Here is a 12,103-nt window from a genome sequence, read left to right as displayed (position 1 = left end):
TTACAAAAAGATACAATACACACATTTCTGTTAATTAAAAAAAACAAACAACCAAACCAAACAAAAAAAACCAGCCACCCCAACAGTAACAACTTAATTTCTCTATACTTTTTTTCTGGAATAAGCAATAGTGAAAATTCCAGTTGTTGTTCTTACATTTCCTAAATAGCAGGTTATCCTTCAGACTTGTACATAGCATCAAAACATACTGTCTCTTCTATTTTTCTTTCCTGAAACATTTTTATTACCAAGTGAACAACAACAACGCTGACTTATCTATCTGTTTTTGCAATACAGGCGTGTATGTTCACAGAAGGCAAGAGACTACATTAAAACACTACCAAAACAAGCCATTTCACTATATATGACTCTGCCCCTAGGGAAAGGAACAAGAGCAGATAAGATGTGACAGATGTGTAGTCACGTCACTTAATACACTACTGGAAGGTGCTCAAATCATTATGGTGACAGGCATAGTATAAAAACTTGCAAAGAATGGACTAAGCATTTATCTAGTTTTCTGCATATATGATTCTTGTAATCAAAGAAGATACTGAAGTCCATAAAAGTGCTGTTTGAGAGAAGGCAGCCTGCAAATGTCAATATGCAATATAGTTATTAAAAAAAAAAAAGGGAACACAGCATGTATGTTTTTGTCAGCAAAGCCCCTCCATCATGAATATGAAACATGTCTAAGGTTGAATTCAAGGTCTGTCCTCTAAAAATTTCCTGTACTGAAATATTTCTGAAGAGGTTTAACTAAACTTGAAATTTACCCAAAACAAGAAGTTTAAATAAACTTAGCAACAGTAGATCTCCAAACTGATTTCATTTTTCTGAGGCTTTAAAAAGCTATTTTGCTGAAATCTCTTCTCTGTTTTGGTTTGAAAGACCCAAACAATAAGGGTAAAATTGCAAATCATATGGTTACTGGACTGAAGTAACAGGACTAGTCACTTGTTTGAAGATAAGTGTAAACCTAAGAGTTTAAAAAATTAGGACTTTCAGGCAGTTGGCCAAGAAAACTATGAAAAATGCAGGAGAAAACTGTTTCCTCACTTCTTGGAGGTTTAATAATCCTGAATGTTACAAATATTAATGTAGGTCAAGAATATTTCCAAACAGTAGCATGACTTTTAACTGCCAGTGTCCCTTCAGCAGGGACCAATACCACTGCTGTTTCAGATAGACTGTTAGGCCCAAATCCTGCAAATTAATCTGCACAGGTAGATCCCTGTGCCTCTGGGAATCCGCATTAAGTCAAAGAGGGAAAACTAACTCACAGGATCAGATTCTTAATTTGAAGCTGGACCTCTGTAACTCATTATGACACTAATCATAAATGTCTCACCAACACTCTCTGCTCCCCATCTGTTTGTTTTATCTTATTATAGTTTTATATCTCAATCCATGGGACTAGCTACAATAGTCAAATTAAGCACCTGCATATGCCTATGTTTCTGCAACACCAGGTCCTCAGACAAAGGCAACGTTTTTATTATGCTTGTGCACGTGCCTAGTTTATTCCCTGAACGGGACTACACAATAGAATGAAATAATTGTAACATCAATTTCTTCATTTATACAAATACAAATCTCAGGGTTTTCCAGCAGTCTAGCCATTTAAGCCAAAGGATAAACTCCATTCACCTTCTGAAGTGTAGCAACTAGTATTTTCAAAGGAAATGACCTGCATATCAAAAATGACCTGCAAAAGTATAAAACTGAGCTTTAAAACTATTTTAAAGGAGCATTTGCTTCTTTATCATACTGTCACAAAACAAGAAAAATTCATAAAATAATACTCATTGCAGACTACAAAGTCAAATCCACCGGCACCAACAGACCCTAAATTGAGAAATGCTGAAGGGGGGGAGCATCCTGGTACAGCACCACTCCAGGCCTCCCGCTCTTCTACTCTCCTCTATGCTTCCAAGTCGGTCACTGTCAGGCACAATGCAGCAGGGTTAGACGGACCTTTCTTTTGACCCAGTATAGCCATTTGTGCATTCTTACAGGTATCCCACAGAAAAAAGCCCCAAATATTTTAATGACAACTCCACTAGAACTAATCCTAGAATCCTACTTTTAATTACATTAAAAGACACACATTAAGGTGTGAGGTTTTTGTGGGGGTTGATTTGGGGGGTTTTTTTGCAACTTCTCTCTTCTTATGAAGAAGTGGGGTTAAGAACTAAACCCAGTGCAACTACACATTTATTACATATTTCAAAACTCTGATTAACAAATTTGTCAAACAGGTAGAGAAGGGAATGTGGGAAATATACTTGCCCACAAAGCAAAAGTGGGACAGACATAATATTAAACCTATTAATCTTGCTATTTTCCAGAATTATCAGCACCAACCATGCTTATTTTCACTATTTATAGCAGAAAAGAAGAATAGCAATGAAAAGAATCCACAAAACTAAATAAACCATTTGAGAATTTGGTGTAAAAGAAACACTTCTGAAAGGTGATTCCCCCTTCCTCACCAGACAGGCATAATTCTGAGAGGTGGTTTTGGCCCCTGGATTTGTACTGAAATTCAGTGACAACTGTGATTTAGGGGAAGCATTCAAGATATTACAGCGATATTGGCATCCTTTCAAGAGCAGTATGCTAGATCATAATTTTCTTTCCCAAATTAGAGGTTAAAACTGCCAGCAGAAACTCAAACGGAGCTGGGATACGCAGGCTCTCAAAACAGTGGTGTCTTGCCTAAAACCTGATTGGCAGCATCTTTCCTCTTGAGAGGCTGCAGCTCACGGGACCTTTTGATTTCAAAACCCACCAGAAGCCAGGAGCTGGGAGCTACCCATTCACAAACGGTATGAGAGGGGGTCCCATCTCCCCACTAATACCTTGCTGTAGGGCATTCAAAATATGCCTGTGGGCTGCATTTGGCACCACTGTCACAGGTTGCAGACCCAGATGTCAAGGAAAGATACTAAAAAACAGTCTCCCTCTGCTCACAAGTCAATTTACCCTTACCAAAATTATTGTTCATTTATGTCAACTGTTGAGGATCCACAAACTAAAATACTCACACATAGCCTGAGTGCCTTGAAAATTCAAGTCATGGTACGGGTTAACATCAGCATTTAAAACTTTCAAAAGTATTGCAAACAATTACCACACCCTCAAGTCACAGATAAAATATTTTGTAGAGCTTAAATACATACATTTCTGGCATGAAACATTTCTCATTGCTGGCAAAATTTCCCTGCAATTTCTGGCAATAGAATACTTTGAGTTTAGAAGTTGGCTGTAGAGTAAAATTGTTTTATTTATTAAAAATCATTCTTGATCTTACCTTTTAGCAGAGGCAGGGGAGTTAACTCGATAGGCTTGCCCTGAGACCTAAACTGGGAGGAGCTTTGTGACCTCTTCTGTCTGGCTTTTCTGACGGACTTCCGAGAAAATCCGTCTACTTTATCCACTGATGGAGGAGTAGTTGGTGCTGAGGACATATCCCTACTGAAGGAAAACAAATGTTACAAACATATTCCAAAAGGATGAAATGGATAAAGATTAACCTAAATTTTCCAAAAATCTTCTTTCTGCACCACTCTCCTGCTGACAACTCACCCAGATAGACTGTTAAGAGACCTAACCCACCAACAGACGTACAAATTGTATGGAATAAACTTAATGGAACAGTGTAATAATTCTTCTCACTCACTTTATGTGTGACTCCCATTTGCCAAAAATCCTGCAACAGGAAAAATTCAGACCTAATGCTGACATCATCATGTCAACAGAACTTCATACACCTGTAGACTTGACATAGAATTGCAGCCTTAAACTATATATTCTTCGGGACAAAGTAATTTCAAGTCATTCTGCAAGGGACCATGCATGCTAAAGAATGGGTACACAAAAAGGTACAAATGCTTTTTTGGCAATAAAGTCATCAATAGGACAGAAGAAAAATTCAGTTTATTTGCCACACATACATACAAGATTTTATAGAAGTTTAAGAAAGTATAGCAAAAAGTACTGCTATGCTTCACCATTTCGCTAACTCTGACAAATTTTACATATTACTTCTTTATTCTCCATTTTAGAAATACTCAGTTATTTTCTTGTGAGTCTCTTTAAACATAGTTATTCCATGTTCTGGCATTTCTGTCAGAATAGCAGTGTGATAGCCATAACTGTTCTAAGGGCACAAGCCAGACAAGGTTTGCAGGGAGAGGCAGAGAGCCAAAAACGGTTTCTGCAAGCAAAAGTTTGTTTGTTTCCCAACTCTATCAGCTGGTCTAAGAAATAAGCATTGCTTCTTCCTATAAAACTTGCCTTGGTAGTACTCCTGTAGCTGATTCCATACTACTAAGAAACACCAAAAGGAAACAATTTAAACAGTGAATTAATCCATCCAGCTATCGTATTTACCAGTTTTGTCCTGTCTGTTAAAAAGGCCCATCACATCTTGGTGAAATACATGAGTAATACTTAAGGGAAACAAGATAGGAGGAACTTAGGCCTACGTATTTCAAGCAGCTCTGTGTACAGTTAACTTCACCAGCATGTGCACCTCTACGGAAATCAACAGAACTATCTGCATTAATAACATGATCATTAACAAGAGCAGCTCTGTTGATTTCAGTAAGGCTACACACTCGTGCAAAGTTAAGCATCGGCATAAGCATTTGCAGGATCAGGGTCTTAGAACGTGTCCTTGGAAAGCATTACTCATCCTCAATGTCTGTTGACTTCAATTACCAAAGTGACTCGTATGCTAAAAGAAGTTGATCCACAATATAAGAACACTTTCGAGTACTTATTTTATTAAAATATTTGGTTACTCATATGCTTCATAAATTATTAAATCCATTGAAACAGATGCGTTATTTGGGTTTGTCTTTTGTAAGAAAAGCTTTAGAAAGTATTATTTATTGCAACAGTGTCAACAAGTTCCGAAAGATAAGAACTATTTAATGCAAAATTACATATACGTGCACTAAATCGATCAAAAATGGAAGTATAAATTCCATGGCTTCTTCGAGGAAGCATGTGCAGAACCCAGAAGCTGAACTGTGCAGCTGGCATTACAATAATGAAAAAAGCTTATTCCATCTTTTTGATTTCTCCTGAGGTATTCTTTCACTACCAACTTATGCTTTCTAAATATAATATACTATCAGCAACATGAACCTGTACCTTAAACTGGTCTTGTTTATCATCTGGGGGAAAAAAAAATGCAACCATCACCAGAGCATTCAGGCCCCAGCCAAGATTAATAAATAAAAAAGTCAGATAAACTGAAATAGAATGGCTTGTACTTCAGTAACCCACTTCTAAGATTTCAACAGTCCGCCAAAAAACATACAAACACAAAGTTACCTGTTACATAAACCAAATTCTGGAAATATCAGAAAAAATATATTCTTAAAACCTGAATTGGTTGGCCCTATTTCATCTCATCAAAAAGATTCACCTCCTCATCACGTGCATCATTAAAGTGTAACCATTCTGCACAAATGTTTGCACACTCTCTCAAATTTAAATTACAAAAAAAAAATAATAATAATGGACAGGGACTAAAGTAGATCACTTAAACTGCAGGATCATTGTGTCAGCAAGATGCTTTACTGACACTTCTCTGCTGTAAATTTAGTAACAGTTTCCCCAACCTGCTTTATAAATTATTAAAATCTAATTCTAATTCAACAAGACTACATCCAGCCTAACAACCTTACAGTAAACACTGATCTTTTTTTCATCTCTCCAAATGAACATTCGCTCCCCTGAATACACTATCACAGTGAAACACTCTGTTTCAACGAACAGTGGGGGAAAAAAAAAGCCCGAGATTATTTATTGTGTGTGAGTGGGGAAGCTGCAAACCCAGCCACTGCTTCTTGTTTCTTTCAGCAGAGGATCTTATTTTATTCCCGAAGTATTTTGGTAAATACGAAGCCACGCACATCAGATCTGCTGGTCCCGGCGGGGGAGAGGGGGGGTCTAATGCACGGAGAGGCGAGTGGACGTGAAAATACCGACGGATATCACCGGGGAAGGGAGCCAGCGGCTCTCTCCGCGCCCGGGGAAGCAGAGGTGTAATTAGCTGCCTCCCGCCTGCTGCTATCGGCTGTCATTTCCAGAAGGGAGCCGCGGAGCACCGCAGCTGGAACATGTCCTCCCCGCAGCCCCCCGCGTCTCCTCACCGCCGCCCGGCCTCCCCCCCCCCCCCCCCCCCCCCCCCCGCCTCGGCCCGCCCGCGCCTCCTCCCCGCACCGCCGCCGCCTCGCCGCTCCCCCGCGGGCCGGCGCGGAGGGACGGAGGGATGGAGTTACCTTGACCCTCCTGGTAGAGAAACCGGAGACGGGAGGGAGGCGGCGGCGGCGTGAGCCGGGCTTGGCGGAGCGCGGCCGATGCCTGGCGGCGGCGGCCCGAGTGTGGTACGCGCCGGGCTCGGTCCCTGCCGCGGCGGCGGCGGCGGCGGCGGCGGCGGCGCAGGAGCCTGTAGGCCTCGGCGGCGTTGGCGGCCTCCCCAGCGCAGGGCGGCGTTGGCGGCGGGTTCAGGAGCGGGCGGCTGCTCGGGCTCCGCTCAGTCCCATGCACTCGGCGCGGCCCCCTGCCTGCGATGGCTGCTGCCTCACTCACATTCCCGGCGGAGCCCTGCGGAGGGGCCCTGAGGAGGCGGGGGGGGTGGGGGGGGCGCGAGGGGAGCCGAGTGCGGGCCGAGCCGAGGGGGAGCGGCGGGCGCGGTGCGGGCGGCCGGGAGGGGGGGGGGGGCAGGCCGGGCGGGCGGCGCGGCGGTGCTGCGAGGGGAGGGAAGGCCTCTTCCGCCGGCGGCTGGCTCAGGTGAGAGGGGGGATCCCGGTGGGCGTCGGGGTCGCGCTCCGGCTCGGTCCTATTGTCACTCTCAGCGGGCTCCGGCCATGGCACTCACTCACACACACTCACTCACTCACAACCGAGCGTGCTGCCACCGCCCCCCCCCCCGGCCCGCGGCCCGCCCCCCGCGCCCGCCCACTGGAGCCTGCCGCCGGGACGCGCCGCCTCATTGGCGCCCGCCGCCGCCGCCGGGACAGCCGGGAAAGGGGAGCGCTGCCGGGGGAGGAGGCGGTGCCGGCCGGGGCGGCGGGCGGCGGCGAGCGGCTCGTCATCGCCCGTCTCGTCCCTCTGCGGGCCGGGGGCGAGGCGGACGAGCGCCGGCCGCCGCTAGAGCGAGGCCCGTCGGCTGAGGTAAAAAAACCCCGGCAATGCTGAGGTAAAACCCTGCTAATGCTGAGGTAAAGTCCCTGTCCCGCCGCACCGGGCCCTCTTAGGGGGGCCCAGAGCCCCCTTCCCGGGGAGGGCTGCGGGCGGGAGGGGCCTTCGTCCGGCCCGCCGTGGGGTCTTGGGGCCGGCCTGGCTGGGCGAGAGGCCGCGGGAGGGACCAAACCGCTTCAGGCCCGCAGTTTCCTTATTTTGCTCCGTAATGAGAGCCGGGAAGCAGTGGCTTACTTCTCGGCGGCAGGGTTTCTGCAGCCCTGCACCCCTTACCCTTGGGTTTCTTTAGCCAGCGTATGATTGCTAGCATCTGAATCATCTAGCGCCTTTTTTTTTTTTTTAAGGTGCATTTATATGTATAGAGGCCAGCACAACGAGTGCTTGTAGATAGTATTGTTAAATATCATAAATTTTGTTTAAATATATTTACCTGATGGCTTGGTGTTTGGCGGTTTTTTGGTTGTTCTTTTTTTTCCCAAAATACAACTAATGGTGTTAATATGACTATATGTTTGAAAATACTATCCATTGTTTCCCCTGTATTTCTGGCAGAAGAAAAAATTAACTCATATGGGCAGCAGTCCTCCTGTGTTGATATGACCAAAACCCTTGGGGCAGTTTGAGAGCTGGTTGCTTTGATGGGTCAGTGACATCCCCTCTGTTTGTGCAGGTAGTGAGTGCCTGAACCCTCTGAACATTACTAATGCTACAAAGGATACCTAGTTTTTGTCCCACTCAGCTTACCCTCCAGGTAAGTGAGTACCAATGTTGGTATAACAGAGGAGGTGGGACTGTGGCAGACTCGATTTAGAGTGAGTTGAGCTGTTGTGAAACTACTTTCAAAATTGCTAATTTTCAGCCATGTAAGTTCCCTGGTCCAGCTCACATTGAGGAACCTGGAACACTAGTTAAAATAAAAGCTCACTGCTACTGAAGCATAACTGTAGTGAAAGTGAACAGTTTTGCCTCTCATCTCTCAGTATGCCTCTTGCATATCTTAAGAAATATGTCTCCCCTAAATTTTTTTACTTATAGACTAAGCAATTCCACTTCATCTCAATCCTTCCTTGCGTTTCACAGTTTTAAACCTCTCAAGATGCTCATTTCTTCTCCCTGTGTTGTCTCAAAATCATTTACATCTTTTTTGAACTAACTGCAGCACCGAAGACTGGACACAGTACTACAATTAAGGCCTCAACAACGCCAGCATCTGCTGTCATACCTGTCACAGACTACATTCCTATTTACACATGCCAATACAAATACTTTTGAGTCAGTATGATCTATTCACAATTTTGCTGACGTGTTTTACCCCCGCATCCATTTCTCCTGACCTACCAAGCCAGTTATTTCTCCCTCAAGTAGACAGTAATGCTACTTGAGAAATTATTTACTACAACAGCCCTAATGCTATCCCTTTATTTTTATTGCTGGACAGATGGAGAATCAAGCAGTCAAGACATCTTTTAAAATAAAATTCCACATGATTTTAAGTCAGAAAACTGTAGAATTTGTCATCCTTTGTAAATTGATAGCATTTCTCAGGAGAATTGTATTTAAAAAACAAAACTTAACTATGATTGAAATGTGCCACGGTTACAGAACGGTTGTGTAAATTTAGAAGAGAGATTTGTACATATTTGTAAATATTTAAAACTTTAAATTCACTTAAACCAACTTAAAGCAAACCAGCTACAATAATCTAAATGCAAGCAAGGGTTGATAACAAAGAATGTAGGTCAGGGTTTTTTTATACCGATATAAGGTAAAATTTGGCAAAAACTGTAACTTCCTGCTGCCCCCATCAATGAGGGACAGAACCTGCAGATGCACATGTTTTGCTTTGTTATATGTACTTAATTCTGTTAGTTATGTTTGTCAGTGACATGCTTTAATTCTCAGATTTGTTCAGTCCTGTGTGCTGCTTTTGATCTGGACTGAACGGCGCAGTGAACAGCTCATAAAGTTATTGATAGCATACTCTGCAAAAGGGAAGTTCTAGCACAGTCTGATGGCTAGACTGGCTTTTTAGGTGAAGTTGAGCATGTCATTTTACATGGTTGGACTTTGGTCTTCCCGGTATGAAATGAAATCCATCTTTGTAAAGCACTAAAAATCTAAAACTGAAGCATGTGATGTGGGTATTTATTAAAATAACTGCCATAGAAAGGATACAAATCAAGACTGCTGTCCAAGTCCACTATTCTGTGCACACAGAGGTTTTTACTTTTCATTCTGTCTTTGTATAATAGCTATAGAATTAGTTCTTCAGTATAGCTGAAGAAGCTGGTAAATAATGCATTCAGCTAGTGTATTTCTTATATGAAAAATGCATCATGTGGTATGTTTTGTCCATTTTGATTGTGTAAAGCATTTTTATGATGTGTTTTATATGGGGTGATGTTTGTATTTTTCTTGAATTGTTACCATACAGGCTTTATCAGTGAATAAACAGAAATCTTACCTTTTCTTTATCACTTGGCCAGCAGAGTTTACAGAGTTGGCTTCCCTTTTTTTCCCAGGTTGCTTTGTTTTTTCTACTTTGGTCTGTAAAGTCTCCATCTGTGAGGAGATTTAAGACCACAACATAAGATATGAATGTAAAACTGCTAATATTTCAAAGGGGCACTGTTACTTGTCCTTCTCCTAGTCTCTGTTTAGTCTGTATTTTGTAAAAATTGCTACTTTAAAAATGATTACATGAATCCCAAGCAGAGATGGAGAAGTAAGTACTACAGGTGTTTTACGTAGATGTGTATCTGTATATATTTATATATGTGTTTGTATAAATATCTATAATATCAATTTGCAAGAATAAAAATTAACTGTCATCAGATAAAGTTCACATGACCAACATCTCACATACAAGTGTGTAGGCATACATATAAAAATATGCACGCGTTCAATACCTGCAGCCCTTCCTGAAGATCTACAAGCAATAATAAGTTCTTTTGATCAGTGTTTCTCCACTGCTATCAAAGGCACAAGACAAGCCTATCCTTTTTAAAAGTTATACTGCCTTACTGTCCTACAAAAGGGATTTTTAAAAATAGCTTAGAAAGGAATTTTCAGGGCCAGCTCCTCACCAGTTAGGTACTGTCCTTTTTAGCACCCAAACAGTCAGAACAGCAGTCAAGGTCCTCCAGAGCAGAGGTTTTGTGCCACTGACTCGGATTTGTGCTGCTTCATGTTTTTTTGTGTGACTGAAGTTCCACTATAGACCATTGTTATAGCCACCCAGGCAGGAATACGGAGCTCACATCCACATTGGCATTCTGCTCTTTACATAGCAGCTTATCAAACAGGATTGCTACACAGATACCACTGTGGAAGTCCAGCTCCATTGAGTGATAAACATAAATGGATCTAGCTGGAGCTTGTAAATGTTTCACGTAGCACATCTGACATGTATTTGTCTACAGAAAGGGTCACATAATGCTCCATAAAGGATCTCCGATATGTCAAAAGGAGCATTATCGGGGGTACCATGGGATTAGTTCAGATATTCCCTGTTCCAATACTAGTAAGCAAGAAAAGACTTGATCTCCCCAGAGAACTAATTATTCAGACCAGCAGGAAAAAGACCAGAAAGAGAAAGTGTTATGGAGGAAGCAGCAGTACTGTTTGAAGAGGCAAATCAGCATGCAAACAAGGCTTTTCTGATACATCTTTTAACAAAAATGAACACAGTGGAATACTGCATCAAAGTAACTGTCCTGCTCCATCAGTTTGATTGAAACAGCACAATGTGAGATTTTTTTTGTTTACTTTTCAATCAAATTCATGTGTAATGAAAAAAAATTCTATTTAGTCTGTTTACCCTGCAGTTGACTTCTTATTCGTATGTTTTACGTTTTGGGGAGGAATGGTATGTCCAGCTTTTGGGCAACATTTGTAATCGCCATACCAAGTTTCTGTAATAATAAGCAAGTGCTTATTACTTTTTGCCTACCGCTCCTCCTTGTATCGGCTATGTGATAACACTGTCAGTGCCCTCAGGAACTGAATTCCTGATGCATGTGTGGGGTAAGGATTTTAGGGTCATAGACGCAACTACCAGAATGGGAACTAACTCTTCCTATCTGTTTATAGACACTGTGTCATTTGAAGTCTGTTTCTGTAGTCAACACGGCAAGATAAGTAGGAGCTTGCTTGCCTCGGCAGCTGGCTAGCTGCCTCCTCCTAGCACAACGCTGCTTTCACTTATTCCCCAATTCACGTTTTTGTTCTTATTTTGTTCCCCTCCCCCAGCGTCTTAACTTGCCTTCAGGCCCCAGGCGCTCCTTTAAGCCTAGTTTTCTGAATTTTTTGTTAACTTCCCTTCACTGCCTGTTTACCTCTGCCTTCTTCGGGCTTTGCAGCGTGTTCCTCAGCCAGCCTCCTCTCTCCAACTGTCACTCCCCAACTGCCTCTGAAGGTTCCAGCGCTCCCCCGCTTCTCTCCCGGGGCAGTGCCCACAGGGCTGCCTCTGGTGCCTGAAACTACACTTGGAAACAGAGCGCCTGCCTGTGTGTTACGTGGTCCCCTGTGCCACTGGGGTATGTCTGAATCCCAAGTGAAACGAGGTCTGCTTCCGTTTCTTCGCTTTGTGATCAAGTCTCCTCGTTTCAGTTACCTGCATTTAATGCGTTATAAGCCGATGTATACACTGTTACGATCTCCCAGTATAAAGCCATCCTCTTCAGATGAGCACCCTCTGCTGTGACCCAGCTTCCTACAACATCACACCCCAGAACGAACAAATAAAATGAGTAAAATACCAGTGTGTGGTTAAGGTGTCCAGCAGTGCTTTAAGTGTATGAACCGCTGCTCTCATAGCACTTCCCACATCTCCAGTGAAGTACCTACCAGCTCCCTCCCAAGCTTGGTGCATCTCTCA

General features: G+C 43.1%; 1 protein-coding gene and 1 long non-coding RNA gene across 5 annotated transcripts in view; one reads left to right on the top strand and one right to left on the bottom strand.

Annotated features, from left to right (window-relative positions):
- The window catches only part of PPP2R5E (protein phosphatase 2 regulatory subunit B'epsilon), a 75,887-nt gene extending 69,137 nt beyond the window's left edge, over nt 1–6,750 (bottom strand). Inside the window, exons 1-2 of one of the 3 annotated variants that reach the window (XM_050898494.1) lie at nt 6,303–6,750; nt 3,317–3,480 (exon numbers count right to left, since the gene is read on the bottom strand). In XM_050898494.1, coding sequence (XP_050754451.1) covers nt 3,317–3,473 — 157 coding nt within the window. In that variant the 5' untranslated portion in view covers nt 3,474–3,480; nt 6,303–6,750. The remainder of the gene's footprint in view (nt 1–3,316; nt 3,481–6,302) is intronic. The other 2 variants (XM_050898492.1, XM_050898493.1) reach the window with 2 other exon arrangements.
- A 425-nt stretch (nt 6,751–7,175) lies between these two features.
- On the top strand, nt 7,176–10,484 carry LOC127017435 (uncharacterized). 2 transcript variants are annotated; one of them, XR_007766585.1, is made up of 3 exons: nt 7,176–7,244; nt 7,895–7,975; nt 8,384–10,484. It is a non-coding gene; the product is annotated as an uncharacterized LOC127017435 (long non-coding RNA). The 2 variants fall into 2 exon arrangements; XR_007766584.1 differs by having other exon boundaries at nt 8,305–10,484.
- Nucleotides 10,485–12,103: the final 1,619 nt, after the last annotated feature.

Source organism: Gymnogyps californianus, chromosome 5 (assembly GCF_018139145.2).
Source record: "Gymnogyps californianus isolate 813 chromosome 5, ASM1813914v2, whole genome shotgun sequence".
Taxonomy (NCBI): Eukaryota; Metazoa; Chordata; class Aves; order Accipitriformes; family Cathartidae; genus Gymnogyps; species Gymnogyps californianus.
The sequence above is the reverse complement of the archived record's forward strand: the minus strand, read 5'-3'. Positions and strand labels throughout refer to the sequence as shown.